The 18,227-nt window shown below is 42.7% G+C and overlaps 2 protein-coding genes across 4 annotated transcripts in view; one reads left to right on the top strand and one right to left on the bottom strand.

Moving 5' to 3' along the window:
* The window catches only part of llph (LLP homolog, long-term synaptic facilitation factor), a 2,169-nt gene extending 522 nt beyond the window's left edge, over nucleotides 1–1,647 (top strand). Inside the window, exons 2-3 of the mRNA XM_017494156.3 lie at nucleotides 265–513; nucleotides 1,227–1,647. Coding sequence (XP_017349645.2) covers nucleotides 265–513; nucleotides 1,227–1,393 — 416 coding nt within the window. The 3' untranslated portion in view covers nucleotides 1,394–1,647. The remainder of the gene's footprint in view (nucleotides 1–264; nucleotides 514–1,226) is intronic.
* Nucleotides 1,648–8,483: 6,836 nt separating this feature from the next.
* Nucleotides 8,484–18,108, bottom strand: mdm2 (MDM2 proto-oncogene). 3 transcript variants are annotated; one of them, XM_017494151.3, is made up of 12 exons: nucleotides 18,016–18,101; nucleotides 16,394–16,511; nucleotides 16,234–16,302; nucleotides 16,044–16,118; nucleotides 13,521–13,654; nucleotides 13,167–13,216; nucleotides 12,993–13,051; nucleotides 12,452–12,563; nucleotides 11,264–11,421; nucleotides 11,007–11,150; nucleotides 10,664–10,732; nucleotides 8,484–10,351 (listed from the first exon to the last, which is right to left on the bottom strand). In XM_017494151.3, exons 3-12 carry the CDS (start codon nucleotides 16,291–16,293, stop codon nucleotides 9,791–9,793), a joined length of 1,422 nt encoding a protein of 473 aa, XP_017349640.1. In that variant the 5' UTR covers nucleotides 16,294–16,302; nucleotides 16,394–16,511; nucleotides 18,016–18,101; the 3' UTR covers nucleotides 8,484–9,790. The 3 variants fall into 3 exon arrangements, with proteins under 3 accessions (XP_017349640.1, XP_017349641.1, XP_047018118.1); XM_017494152.2 differs by lacking the exon at nucleotides 16,394–16,511 and having other exon boundaries at nucleotides 18,016–18,108; XM_047162162.2 differs by lacking the exon at nucleotides 18,016–18,101 and having other exon boundaries at nucleotides 16,394–17,995.
* Nucleotides 18,109–18,227: the final 119 nt, after the last annotated feature.

The following is an 18,227-nucleotide window of genomic DNA, read 5'->3' as shown; positions in this document are numbered from 1 at the left end:
TAAAAAGTGAATTAAAGTAAAAATAATCTCAAGATCTGCGTCATTTTGCTTTGTGAAAGGAAAGAGTTTAAATTGAAATAAAGGATTTTTATTCCAGTTTAAATACTGTATTAATCGAACAACGTGCCAGGTCGGTCCATCACAGTCGATATGAAGTGAAGGGAAACGTTGAATTTAATTCCGGTGTATAATCGTAGTGAATTAAACCTTGCGTTTGTGCTGAAACTCTCCGTGTTTACCGTTTGTTTGTTTTTTCCTCCTCAGATCCGGTTGCCATGGCGAAGAGTCTGCGCAGTAAGTGGAAGAGGAAGATGAGAGCGGAGAAGAGGAAGAAGAACGCGCCTAAGGAGCTGGCTCGGCTGAAAGCGGCTCTGGGGCAGGAAGGGAAAGGAGAGATCAGCATGAAGGAGGTGTGCGAGACGGCGACGGTGATCCCCGCACACACGCTGAGGGACAGAGCGCGGGACAGAGCGCAGGACGAGGAGATGGGACGAGACGACGCCGGAGACCAGAGTGAGATGTTACTCGCGTCACGTTCGGACGCGTTCGGCGCGTCGTATTAATTACCATTCCGCTTTAAAGATTTCACCATGATGCAGAAATCACTCGTCTGCATATCCAGCTCTGGGGATTTTCTTTTTAATTGCACAGTGTATGAATTTTTATTCGGTCTGTATTGAAAAGTAATGAAAAGGCTGAAACAGTACGCTTGGAATAATAATAGTTAAAGAAGGAATCTTCCCGTGTCCGGCATGTTGAACATTCAGGTGTTCATGTGATGTTGAAGACTGTTGGTTGCAAGGAAATGAATTCCTTCTTTCAGACTGAACTGTAAGACTTTAGACAAACTGTTTGTTTGCTTTTTTTTTTAAACACTTTTTGTTATTTATTTCTGTTTGATGTTGGCCACTATTTCTTTTTATGCACAGAAACATCAAATATATATTTGTACAGCGAAACTGTTGCCCTGAATTCTATTACTTTTATTTAATTAATTAATTTAGTTTATTTGGTTTGTCTCCCAACGTCTTTTAGCTGTTTGTTGGTGGCTAAATGCCTTTAAAAATGTATCTATATATAGTTTAGAGTAAATTTTACAGCAGTAATTTAGTTCCCCTGAATTCAACGAGAAACTAATGAAACCCGTGTGTCTGTGTATAAAGGTTTATCTCAAGTTTAAGAGCTGATGTGTTATTCTCTCTCTCTCTCTCTCTCTCTCTCTCCAGACGAGACGGGGAAGATGGAGACGGACAGTAAGAGGAATAAGGACACGCTGCTGAATGAACATGGACAGTACCCTGTGTGGATGAACCAGAGACAGGCCAAGAAACTCAAACACCAGCGCAGGACCAAGAAAACGGGCCAGAAGAAGAAGAAGGGTATGGCCTGGTAGATACACACACACACCTCTGCGCGTATGTGTGTGTGTGTGGGGGGTTTATGGACTGTTTTATTCTCTATGCTGAGTTCTATATCACTCCTCCTGTTTTAAACAGTTTGAGGAGAGAAGGTGAAATGAGGTGAAGAGTGAACGCTGCATCTCACCGTCACTTTAAGTGTAAAAAAAAAACAGTGATTTTCTACATGTATATTTCTTTTTCTCCCTGTAAATCTATTTTCCTTTATTAAACTCCAACATTCTCCTGATCATCTGTTTGTGTTTATTATATAATCTCTAACTGTAAAACGGTCCGTATAATCATCCGTACAGATAACAGAGCTGAAATTCTTCTAAACTCTAAAGTGTGAAAATCCCAGGAGGAGATCAGCAGGTTCTGAAATACTCAAACCAACATCCATGCTACGATCCGAGTCACTGAGACTGTTCTGATGTTTGACGTGACTGTGTGATTTTATGCACTGTTGCTGCTGCTGCCACATGATGGCCACAGATCTGCAGGGGTACAGATGTTCCTATTAAAGTGGCCGGTGAGTGCATAACGGCCAATAAAAACTTTATAACTTGTTAATTTCAGTATAGTGTTGCTTCGTATGATACAGCATAACAGTATAGTGGTATAGTATAGCATAGTATAGGAGAGCATAATAGTATAGCAAGCTATGTGTAGTGTAGCATAATATAATGCAGTATAGCATAATATCAGATAGTATAGGAGAGCATAACAATATGGCATAATATACTATACTATAAGATGACAGAATATCATAGTAAATGTAGAGTATAACGGTATGGTGTAGTATAGCATGATAGTATAGGAGAACATGATAGTATAGTGAGCTATAGTATAACGTAATGTGATGCAGTAAAGGATATTTAACACAGATTGGTATAGTATAGATTAGCATAACAGTATTGCATAATATAGTAAATAAAGCTTGGTATAGTATAACTGAAATACAACAGTAATTACACTACCATAAAGACTTCAGTTCTTATTAAAACTCTCAATTTTGCTGATAAAGCTGTTTATTTTGTGATATAAATGTAAAACATTTTTTATTGCACAAACTATTCAGCTGAAATGGATTTTAATCTGAAAGTGCAGTAAGAACATGACTCTGAGCTAGCAATGGGACTCTGAGCTAGCCACGTGAGCTAGCAACATGACTAAGCTAGAGTGACAGGCCAAAAGGGGGTGTGGCCTCAGTTAATCAAATATAACATGATACCATTACTAGCCTTTCTTTATTGTTCTTCATCTCAGTAAAATGTGAAGCATAAATGACTGCACTGACTTATACACTATAACAGCAACGTTAGCTATGCTAGTTAGTGCTAGTTAGCGTTGCTAATGTTTACGTTCTCTTAGCTAGCTGAATTCACCGGCATTCTAGCTCACGTGAGGTATACTATTGTCGCGATGTCGTACCATCGGGTTTGTAATTGGCCGATCGAATTTGATTTAAGCTCCGCCCTTTTTTGATTCGGTGTTGTCTGTCGCTCGGCTACGTTCTGTACGACTGAGAGTAACTAGCATGAATTCAAAAAATGTATAGAACATGTATTATCCAGCTTATTTTTAATAAACACTCAATAAAACATTCATTAATTTTGAAAAGGTCTTTAAACATTGCAGTATCGTGATTAATGTTTCCGGACTGATGGAATGTACTGGCAGTTACCGCGACGCTGCTGAATCCTGGACTCTGATTGGTCAGAAGGTGGTGTTGATTAGTTTTCTAGAACAGCAGCGTAGGTTTATATTATTGCGCTCGTTCTGATACATTATCGTTTCTATAGCAACAGCTATTCATTTTGAGAGGCCGGAGACAGAGAGACTTTTTATAGCTGCTGTAACATAAGTGAGAACAGGAACTGACCGGTTTAACATGAAATGGATTTAAAAAAAAAGTATAATTTTTTAAATAAATAGAAATATATAATCGATTGCTGTAGTAGGAGAAGATTAAATCATTTTGGGGCGTGCTGTTTTAGGAAAAATACCACATCGGGGTGTAAACAGCACTATACACACTGATTTATTCCTTACATACCGCACCGGATTGTTCGGGTCGTGTTGCCAAATCTGTATTTTATCCACGCGGACAATAAGCGGTTACAGAATATAGTGAGCAGAGCATGCGCAGTGGAGGTCGTGCAGTTCAAACCTTCTACATGAATACACAGTAAAACTCTCACGAGGAAGGAGAAGAAATCGAAAGGGAGAGTGGAGAGCGAGAGGGGGAGAGTTAGCAAAGATCTTACGCGGCCAGAAAGCAGGAGGATGTGATACGCAAACGGTAAATTTATTTCAATAAATTAATCGAATGAATAAAAAGCTCAGCCTGTAACAGAAGGTCAACATCACTATTATCTCTACTACTGTAACTGAGGCATTTATTCAAGCAATGCACCACAGAGACGAGTATACCACAGAGAAATTTCACGTGAAGCGGAGCGTTCGCTCGGGCCGTGAGCGACGGAGCGGAGCGGAATATTGAGCCGCGTGTCGCTCACGTGCTCTGAAACTGATATTTAACATGCACGGCTACTTCAAGAGGAACGGGTGCCAATACTTTGTGGTGCGTTTCGACTCCTATAAAGAAAGCGCGTCCCAGTATGTTGACTCTATATATCTTGTAAATAAAAATGAGATATTTTTGAACGTATAGTAAAATAACATGATTTGATAACATCGTAAACCGCGATAAAATACTGCGCAGTTGTCATGATATGAAAATGTAACTTCGACACACACCTGGTACGCAGAACGCACTTTATCGCACATCTGGGAATGTTTGTGGCGTCGATAAAGCACTAATAATAATAATAATAACAATTTCTGCATCACACACACAACGCTACACCTGTCTGACTGTATGAGGTTCAAATCAGAGACGCATTCAAACCAGCAGATCTGGCAACCCTGTGGTCAGTAACAGAACAAATGAAGAGAGAAAGAAGTAATTCAAGTGGAAATATGGGGTGGCGTCTGGGATTTTGTCTACATGAGCTGCACAAAGGATGCTGGGAAAAGGCCGGTGCGGCCGTGACAGTTTCCCTTCCACCAGTGTCTCAAACCACCCCGTCTTCACTATTCAGTGGACTATATTCTATGTAGCCTATATAGTGAATGGGGCGTGTGGTTTGGGACACGCCCACAGTGCACTGATGATGGTGTTTATGTGGACTATGTAGTGAATAGGGTGTGTGGTTTGGGACACGCCCACAGTGCACAGATGGTGTTTATATGGACTATATAGTGAATAGGGTGTGTGGTTTGGGACACGCACACAGTGCACTGATGATGGTGTTTATGTGGACTATATAGTGAATAGGGCGTGTGGTTTGGGACACGCCCACAGTGCACTGATGATGGTGTTTATGTGGACTATATAGTGAATAGGGTGTGTGGTTTGGGACACACACACAGTGCACTGATGATGGTGTTTATGTGGACTATGTAGTGAATAGGGCGTGTGGTTTGGGACACGCCCACAGTGCACTGATGATGGTGTTTATGTGGACTATGTAGTGAATAGGACGTGTGGTTTGGGACACGCCCACAGTGCACTGATTATGGTGTTTATGTGGACTATGTAGTGAATAGGGTGTGTGGTTTGGGACACGCCCACAGTGCACTGATGATGGTGTTTATGTGTATTATATAGTGAATAGGGTGTGTGGTTTGGGACACGCCCACAGTGCACTGATGATGGTGTTTATGTGGACTATATAGTGAAAAGGGCGTGTGGTTTGGGACACGCACACAGTGCACTGATGATGGTGTTTATGTGGACTATATAGTGAATAGGGTGTGTGGTTTGGGACACGCCCACAGTGCACTGATGATGGTGTTTATGTGGACTATATAGTGAATAGGGTGTGTGGTTTGGGACACGCCCACAGTGCACTGATGATGGTGTTTATGTGGACTATATAGTGAATACGGTGTGTGGTTTGGGACACGCCCACAGTGGACTGATGGTGTTTATGTGGACTATATAGTGAATAGGGTGTGTGGTTTGGGACACGCCCACAGTGCACTGATGATGTTTATGTAGACTATATAGTGAATAGGGTGTGTGGTTTGGGACACGCACACAGTGCACTGATGATGGTGTTTATGTGGACTATATAGTGAATAGGGTGTGTGGTTTGGGACACGCCCACAGTGCACTGATGATGGCGTTTATGTGTATTATATAGTGAATAGGGTGTGTGGTTTGGGACACGCCCACAGTGCACTGATGATGGTGTTTATGTGGACTATATAGTGAATAGGATGTGTGGTTTGGGACACGCCCACAGTGCACTGATGATGGTGTTTATGTGGACTATATAGTGAATAGGGTGTGTGGTTTGGGACACGCACACAGTGTACTGATGATGGTGTTTATGTGGACTACATAGTGAATAGGACGTGTGGTTTGGGACACGCACACAGTGCACTGATGATGTTTATGTGGACTATATAGTGAATAGGGTGTGTGGTTTGGGACACGCACACAATGGACTGGTGATGGTGTTTATGTGGACTATATAGTGAATAGGGTGCATTGTTTGGGACACGCCACAGTGGCGGTGGTTAAGTGCACTATGTAGTGTCTAACCGGTGTACTGAGCTGATCCGAGGTCCTCGTAGTCTCCTTCATCGATGTTTCTTTGAGGAAGCGGAGGAGGAGCACAGTTGTCTTCCTCTAACAGGTCATCAGATCGGGAAAAAACAATCTTAAGTTTAAATTAATTATAGAGTGACTCCATTAACGGATTTATTAATTGGATCACTCCATCTCAAGTGGTCCAATGTAGGTTGCTCGAGCATTTAAATTTTCCTCATTTTTTCATTTTTTATTTTACTTGTTTTAACTACGACGGCCATCTTTGTGTCATGGCGCGCAACAAACGTAGGTTATACAGCAGTTTACTGAAACCTCAGCACCTCGGCTCAGGATGGTCCGATCTCCCTGGAACAAAATCTGATCCCTAGAGCGCATTACAAGCTACACGTACATGTATAAACACTTTCATGTTCCTTAGACTCAGAATGTACGTCCAAATGTAAAGCTCGAGATTGCTCAGTTCCACTTTTAGGGTCAGTTTATAACGGGAAGGGTTCGAGTCCCAGTCTTCATTTTTTTAGGGGGTACCTGGGTCAGTGCGGTGTGCATGCAGCACATTTCAGGCTTGAGACTGCTCTTGTTTACGGGGCGTGTGCAGCAGTTCCAGTTGATGAATATGTGAATGAATGCATTTTGTAAAGCCCAGAACTGAGAACAGATCCTACTTGCTCTGCTGTGTCTTTGTGTTCAGCGTTGAAAAGCATCGCTATACACCACACACAGTGAGAGCGGAGTGGCTTCGGACCTGCTCTACTGCAAAGTACCTGTGAAACACGTGAAAAACTGATGCGCCTCCTACAAAAACAAAGAGAGAAATAAATGACTGCACGCTGACGTGTGCACAACGACGCAGACACGGGGCATTTGAGGAAAAAAACAACAACAAGGTGTGTTTGTAAGCAGGTAAGTCCACCACGAGCTAAGAGAAGCAGTTCCTTCGATTCTACACGACTCTGGAACTGCACTGGAGAGACGGAGCAACACTTAGACACCTCATTATCAACAACAGCAAAAGTTTTAAATCAGCACTGTTGCATGTGTCAGCATTTCCATTCCCCTGATTTTGCTCTTTCACAGTACTTTCCCATGTGTGGGGCTGAACAGCTTTCCCTCAAGCAAACGGTGTACACACGACAGGCCAGGACACGTCTCTGGAGTAAACGCTAACTAGCGGATTCTCTTAGCAACCTCCGAGGACAAAAAACATCGAGTGAGACGCTGGAGCAGGGTACTGACTTACTTCATATAGTACACTGAATTACTGTGTGCGCAACAACCAAACCAGCAGAGAGAGAGAGACACACACACACACACACACACACACACACACACACACACACACACACACACACACACACACACACACACACACACAGAGAGAGAGAGAGAGAGAGAGAGAGAGAGAGAGAGAGAGAGAGAGACACACACACACAGAGAGAGAGAGAGAGAGAGGGGGGGGAGAGAGAGAGAGAGACACACACACAGAGAGAGAGAGAGAGAGACACACACACACACAGAGAGAGAGAGAGAGAGAGAGAGAGACACACACACACACACACAGAGAGAGAGAGGGGGAGAGAGAGAGAGAGAGAGAGAGAGAGGGGGGGGGGGGGAGAGAGAGAGAGAGAGAGAGAGACACACAGAGAGAGAGAGAGAGAGAGAGAGAGGGGGGGGGGGGGGGAGAGAGACACAGAGAGAGAGAGAGAGAGAGAGAGAGAGAGAGGGGGGGGGGAGAGAGAGAGAGACACACACACAGAGAGAGAGAGAGAGAGACACACACACACAGAGAGAGAGAGAGAGAGAGAGAGAGAGACACACACACACACACAGAGAGAGAGAGGGGGAGAGAGAGAGAGAGAGAGAGAGAGAGAGGGGGGGGGGGAGAGAGAGAGAGAGAGAGACACACAGAGAGAGAGAGAGAGAGAGAGAGAGAGGGGGGGGGGGGGGAGAGAGAGAGACACAGAGAGAGAGAGAGAGAGAGAGAGAGAGAGAGAGAGAGGGGGGGGGGGAGAGAGAGACACACAGAGAGAGAGAGAGAGAGAGAGAGAGAGAGAGAGAGGGGGGGGGGGGGGGGAGAGAGAGAGAGAGAGAGAGAGAGAGAGAGAGAGAGAGAGAGAGAGAGAGAGAGAGAGAGAGAGAGACTTGGCCATCCACTTAACCCTGTACAGATGCTTGTACTGAGCTGGTTGAAACAGACAGCACTGATTACAGTACACAGCTGTAGTAGAATAACGATGAGGACGTCTTCCCTGTGGAATCCGCTTCCTCTCAGTTTCCTCATGACTTCTCAGGGAGTTTTCCCTTGCCATCGTCGCCTCTGGCTTGCTCATGAAGGAGAAATTTAAATGTGTATCTGGATGTCTGTAAAGCGCTCTTAACAGCAGACCATGTCTACAGCTAAGAGTGCTAAACAAGTAGATAGATAAACAAACAAACAAACAAACAAACAAACAAAACACTGAACATATAATCATTAATCATTTATTTCTCCACACGATCGTGAAAATCAAAGAGAACTTCAAATTCCAACCATGAAACATGTCAGAGCATCCAAAATAATCATATTTACCTAATATAAATTAAACACACACACACACACACACTTCACAAACCGCGAGTGTAGAAAACACTCGTACGAATGATACACCCCTTAAAGCCATAGACCCGTTACAGCACTGTACTTTAATCACCATCCCCAAAACTGAATCCAACCAAACCCACAACACACGAACATCTAGCACACGCCCGTCAAATGATCATAAATAATTTTACATTTCTTTATTTCATAAATAGAATGCTGTTCAGAAAGAAAAATATTATACTATTTACATTTAATCTGTACGCTTTTGTAGTTGATGTTGAGAAATATGGGGGGGGGGGGGGGGGGGGGGGTGTCTCCTATCCATTTCCAATCTACGTAGTGTTGAGTAAAACGCACAGATTTCACACAGGCTCCGGGAGGAGCGCGCTGCGGGAGAGAGAGGCTCCCTGGCCACAGGTAAAGCAGCACACCCGGTGTGTACAGCGGCACAAACGGCTGCTCCGCTCGTTCAATAATGCTCATTTTACTCATCGACTCTCTCTCCGTGGCCCAGGCTGAGCAGAGTGAATTCATTTATTAATGCATTTTACAGATATTTTAACATTTTTAAAAGTAAATTTATCATATTTTTCATTTCTCCTTGAAGGATGTGCTTAATTTGCATACAAGGAGGAGTCAGAACAGGAGTATTTATATTCCATCTCTACACACATATGGAGGATAAACTTTATTTTAAATAGAACATTCGTAAACATCTTTCCCCCCAGTTACAAAACAAAAATTCTACTCGTGCTCACTTTAATCCGACGTATTTAGCGTGCAGGCCTGCGTTCGCACTAGCGGGGGACCGATCCAGATATTTATTCCGTTTCTGATCAGATATTAGTTACATAGACGGCTTCTCGAGCTATTTACTGAAAACGATAATGGAGGAATAAATTAATAACGGGCGGTTTATGATGCGCTCGGTTCCACAGTGCAGGGGAACTCACTGCAGGTAAGAACTGAAGTTGGAGAGACGTCGGCCTGAGCTCGCCGTAGACATAACGATCTAAAGGAAGCGGTCGAGACGATGGTTATGGCCCAGGAGTGGGACACGGCTGAAATCAGGACTCGTACATATAAACCGAAGGCCTTGCTAGTGTGAGCGTGGGGTTTTGCGGCACTTAAACGCGCGGCGGTTTCTGGTGAGGTAACTGAACTAGGCACGTCTGCGTTTCCCCCTCAGCTGACGTAGGTGAGGACGACGGACTGAATGGGCTCCCTGCACACGGGGCACAGCTTGTTGCGCTTTTTAAGCTTCTTGGCGCAGGTGTAGCAGGCCATGAGGTGTCCGGTGCGTCCGTGGACGATGCAGCCGTTCTTGGGTCTGCTCTGGCAGATGACGCAGGGTTCCAGGCAGGACGCGGGAAGGCACGACTCGATGCTGTTTGAGCTGGTGGTGCGCTCCAGCTCAGGTGTGTCCTCCTGGCCGGAGGAGGTGGAGGGCTGCGAGTAGCACAGAGACGAGCCCTGCGAGTCGGAGCAGGAAGTACTCTGCGAGCGCGTGCTCTTGCCGTCCGGGACGTCCACGCCTTCGTCCGGGTCGAGGGTCGGAGTCGGAGATTCGGCGCACGGTGCTTTGGGTTCGAGGTCCGTGTTGACGTCGGTTTGCACGTCGTTGCCGGGGTTCTCGGACGTGAAGAAAGTCTCGGGGAGCCATCCCGGGCGGACCTTCCAGCAGCTTTTGCAGTGGCGAGGGAGGGGAGGGTTCAGCTCTTCACACTCGGCACATTTCCAATAGTCCTGAGGACGCGTACACACACGGCGGTCATCCAAAAAGCCAACCTCGTCACACAACTCATTTGCACACAAATGTTCCTAGTTAAACAAATGTTCCTAGCTGTAATTGTATTTATTAAATAAATACAATTACAGCTAAGTGCATGTAAATTTGCATACGTAGTAAAGGCTTAAAGGAAACTGCTATTATAGAGAGTTTCCTTTATAAACCTTATTAAGCGTTTCAGGAAATGCATAACATGATTTGATAATGTGAAGTGGGCAGAGTTAAACCTTCAATCAAAAACAAAAATAATAAAAGAAATAAAAACATACCTCCTCAGTGATCTCCGTATCTTCATCAAAAGAGTCTTCGTCCTCGGCAATTATTGTAACTTCATAGACCTTAAAAGCAAAAAAAAAAAAAAAAAACAATCAAACAATTTATTACTTAACATCCGACGAGTACAGAGAGCATGGTCCCTGCTTGAACTTACAACTAATGACCACAAGAGGGAACTGTGCACTTTATCATCATTATTATTATTATTATTATTATTATTATTATTATTATTATACCACTCCCTAACCAGAAGCACGTTTATTTATAAAGTGCTAAAAGTGGTGTTTGATTTATTTTTAAAACAAGAGCAGCCGTGTCACGGAACAGAGCCGAGACCTCGTCTTCGCCGGGTAGGGAGTCTTCATCGTTCTCGCTGTAAGCGTCCGAATCGATAGACTCCACCTCGAACTCTACGCTGAAGTTATCGGAGTCGGTATCGTCACATTCTTCACTCTCGTCACTGTGAGATATACCTACTTCCTGCAGAACGGAGACAGACGGACAGGTCAGTCAGGCACGGGGAACAAAATGGAGGGTGGATTTGTATACATTTTAAAGATGTACTCGTGTGAGGAACGTGATGAGGGACGAACCGAATTGCTGTGCGATACTGAAGACTCGCTGCTCTGTCTCTCTCTGCGCAGGCCTCCGATCACGCACCACGACAGGCTGTCGTCAAACGTCAGGGAGATGCTGTCGGACTTGTGCCTCTTCCTAGGCTCGCCGGGTTCGTCCTCGGCCGAGAGACTCGCTGGAAGAACATAAAGTCAGAACGGTCTCGATATAGCGCGATAATTTCATTTCAAAACTACTTCGTTCATCTGCGCATCCTGATGTGCTGCACAAAAACCGCCCCCGGACCGCAAACACTCGGAGCGGTAAACTATTTTTGAAATGTTTTTCCTGACTAGTCTGATGAAACAGGCTTTCTTTGTCTTGAGAGGCTCAATGTGGCACAGTCACTGAAGGCGGGGGGAGTCATCTGAGAACATTCTGTTCTGCCTCCAGACGTGCGTGTCCTTCCAGGCCGAGATAGCGAGAGCGTTCATGAGTGCTGCCGCGTGCTACCCACACATCAGTGTCGCACAACAGCAGCAGGCTCACGAGAAGACTGAACATAGGAGTGGAAAAGCACTAGTCTTTCTTTACAGCTCGAGTCAGGCGATGGTAATTATACTTCACCTCTAGACACACCTAAACCGCACAGTCAGCATTTTACAGCGACGAGGAGAAACGCCCCAGGTGTGTCCACCAGAAAAAAAAAAAAAAAAAAAACCTTGGCTGGAATCGCTCGTTCGTATATCAGGTGTGGATCTTAACCGGGTTTTGTTTCGTGCCGTGACGGGACTAAACTGCGTTTTACGTCCAAAGACGTCCAAGCTCGAGCTATGAGGCTACTATACTTAACGAGTGACGGAATCTTACCACTAATCACGCGGACAAAACATCGTAGGGTTCAGAAATACCACTAAAACCAAACCGTGAATTAAAAATCAGATCAAATTAAGAGTCATACGAATCGCTTCGGAGGAACCGCGTACGGTTAGTTTTCAGATGAGGGGAGACTCCAGGTCTGAACCGTCGTTAGATAGTGATTAGTGTGTAGTCAGCGTTATTCCCACGGACTCCTCAGCATATCCACACTGACTCGGGAATACGGCACGGCTTCAGAATCAGGACACACTCCTCTCTCTCAGTCTTATCTGGGTTAATGCGTTCTGTTTGGGTTGTGTGTGTGTGTGTGTGTGTGTGTGTGTGTGTGTGTGTGTGTGTGTGCTCACCGGGATCACTGCTCCGCCGTCTCCTGCGCTGCTGCTGCTGTTGTTGTTGTTGTTGTTGTTGTTGCTGCTGCTGCTGCTGTTGTGTGGAGGTAGATGATTGGGGGTTTGTCTCCTACGGCACCATAAACACCATTTAGATTTAGTCCCACATTGCTGAATCCAACCAAACACCCACACTTGTAGCCTCCTGTGGGCGTGACTTGTTTTTGTTGTTGTTTTGAAATCAAAAATGTAAAAGAATGCCAAAATAAACAAACAATATTTACAGATTCGGAATAAATAAATATATATATGAAAAGATATCACGATACTGCAGAAAAATGTATCGTGACACTTACATCACAATACTGATGTTATACTGCCGTATCGCCCGGCCCTATCCCGAGCTCTCTTTTGTCTTTGCGACGCGTTGTACATCTACAGTGTAGCATGAATACGCGAGACGTAATCTCTCTAAACACTTCGCTCTGAAACGTGATGGAGGTGTTTGTTTTTAAATCTCTGAAATCAGTCTGTGAAGGAAAGTGCGAGATGTATTTACCTCTGGCCCTCGCTCAGCTTCACTTACAGCTCTACGTTCTCTAAACGTCGACTGGGAGTCTAGAAAAGAATTAAAAAAAAAAAAAGAGACAGATAATAAATGACTTAAGTTAATGTTTAAAGGAAAACAAATCTTATAAAGAGGTCAGCAAAAAAAAAAGGTAAGTGTTTGTACCTGGAATTTTCACTGCTATGAGATTTTTAGAAATCATTGCAAACAAAGCTCTGGAAAGACAAAGAACTCAAAAATAACATCCTGTACAACTTTTGTGTCTGTTAAATCTGTAAAGATTTAGATTGCAGACGTTTTTAAAAAGGCAAAACCCTGCTGGGTGAACAGTTACTCCAGAAGAGAAGACACATGCGTTTGTTACTCTGTGAGGTTTCATTTTCAGAGGGATTACAGAACGAGGACACCTGTCGCTTCGTAAACCCCGCCCTGCCTTCTCAGAAGTCATGAGCCCTACGGCTGTTTCAGCTGTTCGGCAGTTGGTGCGTGTTTTCGGCAGTTGGTGGATGAGGTACGCACCGTGGTTCTTTGACGGAGAAGCTGGTCACTCCGAGCACGGTGCCGAGGGCGTCGTTTCCACAGTGCACGATGTGCTGCTGCTGCTTGTCATACAACTCCTTGCTCATGATGTACTTGCCCAGGTAGAACATAACCTGATTTACACACAAACACACACAAGGTAAACACAAGGTAGGGGCTGGTAGGGATCCACAGGTACACCATGTTGATGACCTCCTGATTAAAGTTTAAACAATAAAAGATTGGTATCTGGATCGGTATCGGCTGTAAAAATCCTGATCGGTGCGTCCCTAACGAACACCATTAAACTAAAGCGCTGTGCATCTGACGGGTAAATAAACTCACCCAATCACGTCCTATGAGATTATTCAGATATCTACACGATACACACAGAGCGGTTCGAGAACTGACTCCAGCCCAGAACCATGACAGTGGAAATGTCTAATAGTGCAGCTTTAAATATATTTAAGAGGAGCAGACTTCAAACACTGAACATTGATGTTTATCCTATTTGTTTACAAGGTAAACAGGTTAACGGTTGTTTTTCGCATACAGTCTGTAAAATGAACTGAAAATATTACATTTAGTTTATCAGAAGGTAAATTAACGTGTCATGGCTCACACTATGTTCCTAAATTCCGTCATTGTTCTCCAGCTCAAGTTTTCTCAAGCATCAACCAGCCCATGGGTATCTTTTTTTTTTTTAAAACAAAAACACATTAAAATAATAAGATTAATAAGAATAATAAATGTGTCTTGTTTTATAATAATAAGAATAATACATTTTGGCTTTCCTTATAATTCTGCGCTTTGTAACGTCATGAAGAAAACCAGACTGCACTCTGTGGTCACACTACATGTTAATTCAACTTCATGTTGGACGTTTTTTTTTGTGCATGTCTCACACTGACTTCCTGTTTTAAAAAGGAAATCTGTACACATTCAGAGTGAAAGCACTTTTTAAAAAAAAAAAAAAAAACTTTCCAGATGAAGACGTTTATATGAGATAGCCAATGATTCATTACAAAAATAAGGTAATTATGCGTCAGTCATTTAAGCTAATGTGAGCTACTAATGGATGATCCAAGAGACACCCAATGTAAGGTATATATATTCTACACACACAGGAAAGCAGGGGTGACTAATCCACATGACTAACTCATTCCAGTAAACCACAAGATAAACCACACTAAGTGACACATCCACCATGCAGCTACTCAACACCAGCCAGCCAATCAGAAGCTCTGCTTCTCATCCAAAAATTCTAATCATTACATTTGAATACACATTAAAATATTTGGAAATAATACAATTACACTGTATTTATGCAAACCGATCAGAAGATTCGGTTCCCACAAACACTCAAAACAAGAAAAGCGTGTGCTACATTTTGGTGAAAACGCTGAAGATTATCCACGGAGCGAAGAGACGCGTTTACAATTCTGACTGAACTGACGTGAGGGACGGAAACCTGAGAGCGCCGATTATTTATAACTTCCGGAGCAGAATGTAAAGTTTCAACTGTGCAGTGTTTCGATGAACACCAGATACACCATCACACGCCCTTCAAGGTCTGGTCAGGGTTTTCGTTTCCTTTTTTTATATATATATATAAATAATGTCTGCCACACTTGTCCAATTTAACCACAATTATTTATTTATTTTATTTTGTAAAAAAAACTTATACATGACACTCTCATATTTCAAATTATTTTTATAGTTATACTTTTCTGCAATTATTCATTTTAATATTATTTGCACATTTAACAACTTCATTCTTAACTACCTTTTTTTTAAATACTTTTTGCTTCAGACTGTAAACCACATTGAGCTGCATTTCAAATGTATTAAAAAAGTTACTAAATAAAGTTTGTTACATTATTAATCATCACCACAAGATTATATTTTCTCTTTGAGGACAAACAAAAATTATATCTATATTTCAATATAGAAACGCTACAAAACATCAGAGCCATGTTTATTTCCCTTAAAAAGAAAGAAAGAAAAAAAAAGAAAAAAAAAGTATATACTCTAACTTTTAATAATAATAAACATAAGGGGAAAAAAAACAAGGCTATGAAACCAGACTATCATGTTTTAACTCTGAGAAGGAAAAAAAAAAACAATAATTCTGTTTCTTCTAAATAAAAATAACAAATTAGATGTTAAAATAACAAAATCCTTACTTGGTGTTAATTATTTTGTAAAATATGAAATAAAACTATAAGTGAACAGTAACAGAATAAAAACAGCTTTACTACATGACATGCATTACAATACTTACGCTAAACAAAGCACCACATTTATAAAGCTATATTTTAAACATTTAAGCAAACAACTCGTATTAGTTGATATCATATACTACACAAGCACTAACAATTTACTGCAACACCGATATCATATTACACTCTCCACCCTGTTCTGCAAACCTGACGACTACACTTCCTATTAGACCAGAATTAAACTCAGGTGCAACATAAAGTCACAGGTAAGACCCCTTTCCCCCATATCCACCCCTCCTACCTCCTTCATGGTGAACACGTCCTTATCCGCACCTGCATCTTTTAACAGGGTTAGCAACTGCACTTTGGGTCTTACCTGAAGAGTGAATGAAGAAAGGAAATTTTTTTAAAACAAAACAAACAAATAAAAAGTTTGGCATCACAACTCTGAGGTTTCTCAGAGCTTCCAGGATCAGCTGGTTTAAACTCACCAGCTTTTCGTTGTCAATCTTGTTGATCTGTGAACTGCTCAGACAGTTCTCCGTAGCCATGGCCAATATCTGTGGAGTGAAAAGAAAAAGCAACAAATAATTCAGGTATGATCATTATTACAGCTTGTGAATGTTCATGAAACACAGCAAAGAACCTTACCTGAATCAAATAAATAAACTATATATATATTATATACTCTTCATCTGTACATAAAGTGCCTCAGACCTTCTTGGCTGAGTGAGGAGATCTGAGTGTGGGTCAGGCCGGTTTAAATGGGCTTGGAGAGAGAGAGGGGGAGGGAAGGAGAGAGAGACATGTCAGGACTAGTATGATGACTCCTAATGTGTTTTAGGGCGGGGACTGGAGTCTGGAGTTGAAGGATTCAACATGTCCGAGCATGACTGTTCAACCTGCCTACTAACCTACTAACTAGTACGCCAAAAAAAAAAAAAAGGCACCATAAAATGGCCTACTCCATGCGTACTATACACTGTTTAGTATGACTTCATATACAACGTGCCATGCTGTTTCCATAGCAAGCAGGAACTACATTAAGGTACTAATAAAGACTAGAGACCCTATTCTGTGTATAGTATAGTGCGGAAGTGTGGAGTGCACACGGTAACCATGGTGATAAAACAGCGCACGAGACGGGGTTGTAGATTTATTATTATTAGAACGCTTTTTAGTGCGGACGTATGAAGTGCACACGGTAACCATGGCGACAACAGAACGGGATATATATATAGAATAGTATGGCTGTGTTTTGCGTACTGTTTAGCACGCTAGTATGAGTGCGAGTCGCGTGCTGAATCGGCGTCGCGCGCTACATGCCCGGGCATGTCTGAGTTACAGGGCGGCTCGAACCCACCTCCAGCGTTGTGTAATGACAACACTACCTCAATCAGACTTCTCAGCGCACAGATAGTGATGTTACATCATGTACATTTCCAGTAATCTAGTATGCATGCTTGGGGGTCGGTTTAACGAACATGCTTACATATTATTATTATTATTATTAGTGTAGGTGTACGTGTTTGTGCGCGTGTAGTGCACTTCGAGCAACCTGAACTGAATAAAATCTTCCTGAAAAACATACAGCGCGTGCACTGAAACCTCATGCAAATTACATGTTGGGTAATGTGTTTGTGTTTTTTTTTATACTTTTTTTTTTTTTTTTTTACAACAGCTGCAAGAGGAAATGCACCTGACAATAATAACTTACAAATGCAAAACAACGTGTTTTACTGCCGCTTCTTTTTTTGGTAACGTCACTCCTGCGTAATATGTCAACAAACACCGCTATACATTCCTACCTCTTTTTAACCTTGCTAATAAAATTAATTCTGATAGCAAAAGTCCACAGAATCAAGCTTGTGTACATTAGCATCGCTTAAACAGCAGTGTTATCTTGCTAGCCGGATATAATTATACACCGACAAGAATGTTTGCACGCTAAAGCGACTATAAACTCCCCTTGAAACTTGCTCGAGTTTAAACGATAACGTTAGAAACGGTCTAAACACGGCTCGCTCGGCGCGTTTCCTTCGGACAGTTTCCTAAGGAAAACCCGAGGCTGTGACAGGCCTCGACGCAGCAACGCGCGCTAACTAACTAGCTTAGCCCTTAGCTAACAACAAAATAAACAGTTTGCGGTTATAACAAACATCCGTAATATGTTCTCTGACGACATGTACGATCTCATATTAATAATAATTTACTGCGGCGGGGAAAAAAAACAAAACTCAAAGTTAGCCAAAAGCTAACTAAAGGTTTCCTACCTTTCGCTTTGGAACCAAACTTCCGCCGCGAGGCTGCTCAAGCGCGCCCTCTAATGGTGGACGGGTAAAATTTGACCATTCCCCCCCCGAATGTTTGAAATCAGCTCGCGCTCACGTGCTGCACGCGCGCGGTGTAAACATGAAGCGCGCGGAGTCTCCTATCGCATTAGTAACAGTCTGTGGTAGATAACTGATAGAAGTTAATAAATAAA

The sequence above is a fragment of the Ictalurus punctatus genome, chromosome 19 (assembly GCF_001660625.3).
Source record: "Ictalurus punctatus breed USDA103 chromosome 19, Coco_2.0, whole genome shotgun sequence".
NCBI classification, from domain to species: domain Eukaryota; kingdom Metazoa; phylum Chordata; class Actinopteri; order Siluriformes; family Ictaluridae; genus Ictalurus; species Ictalurus punctatus.
The sequence above is the reverse complement of the archived record's forward strand: the minus strand, read 5'-3'. Positions and strand labels throughout refer to the sequence as shown.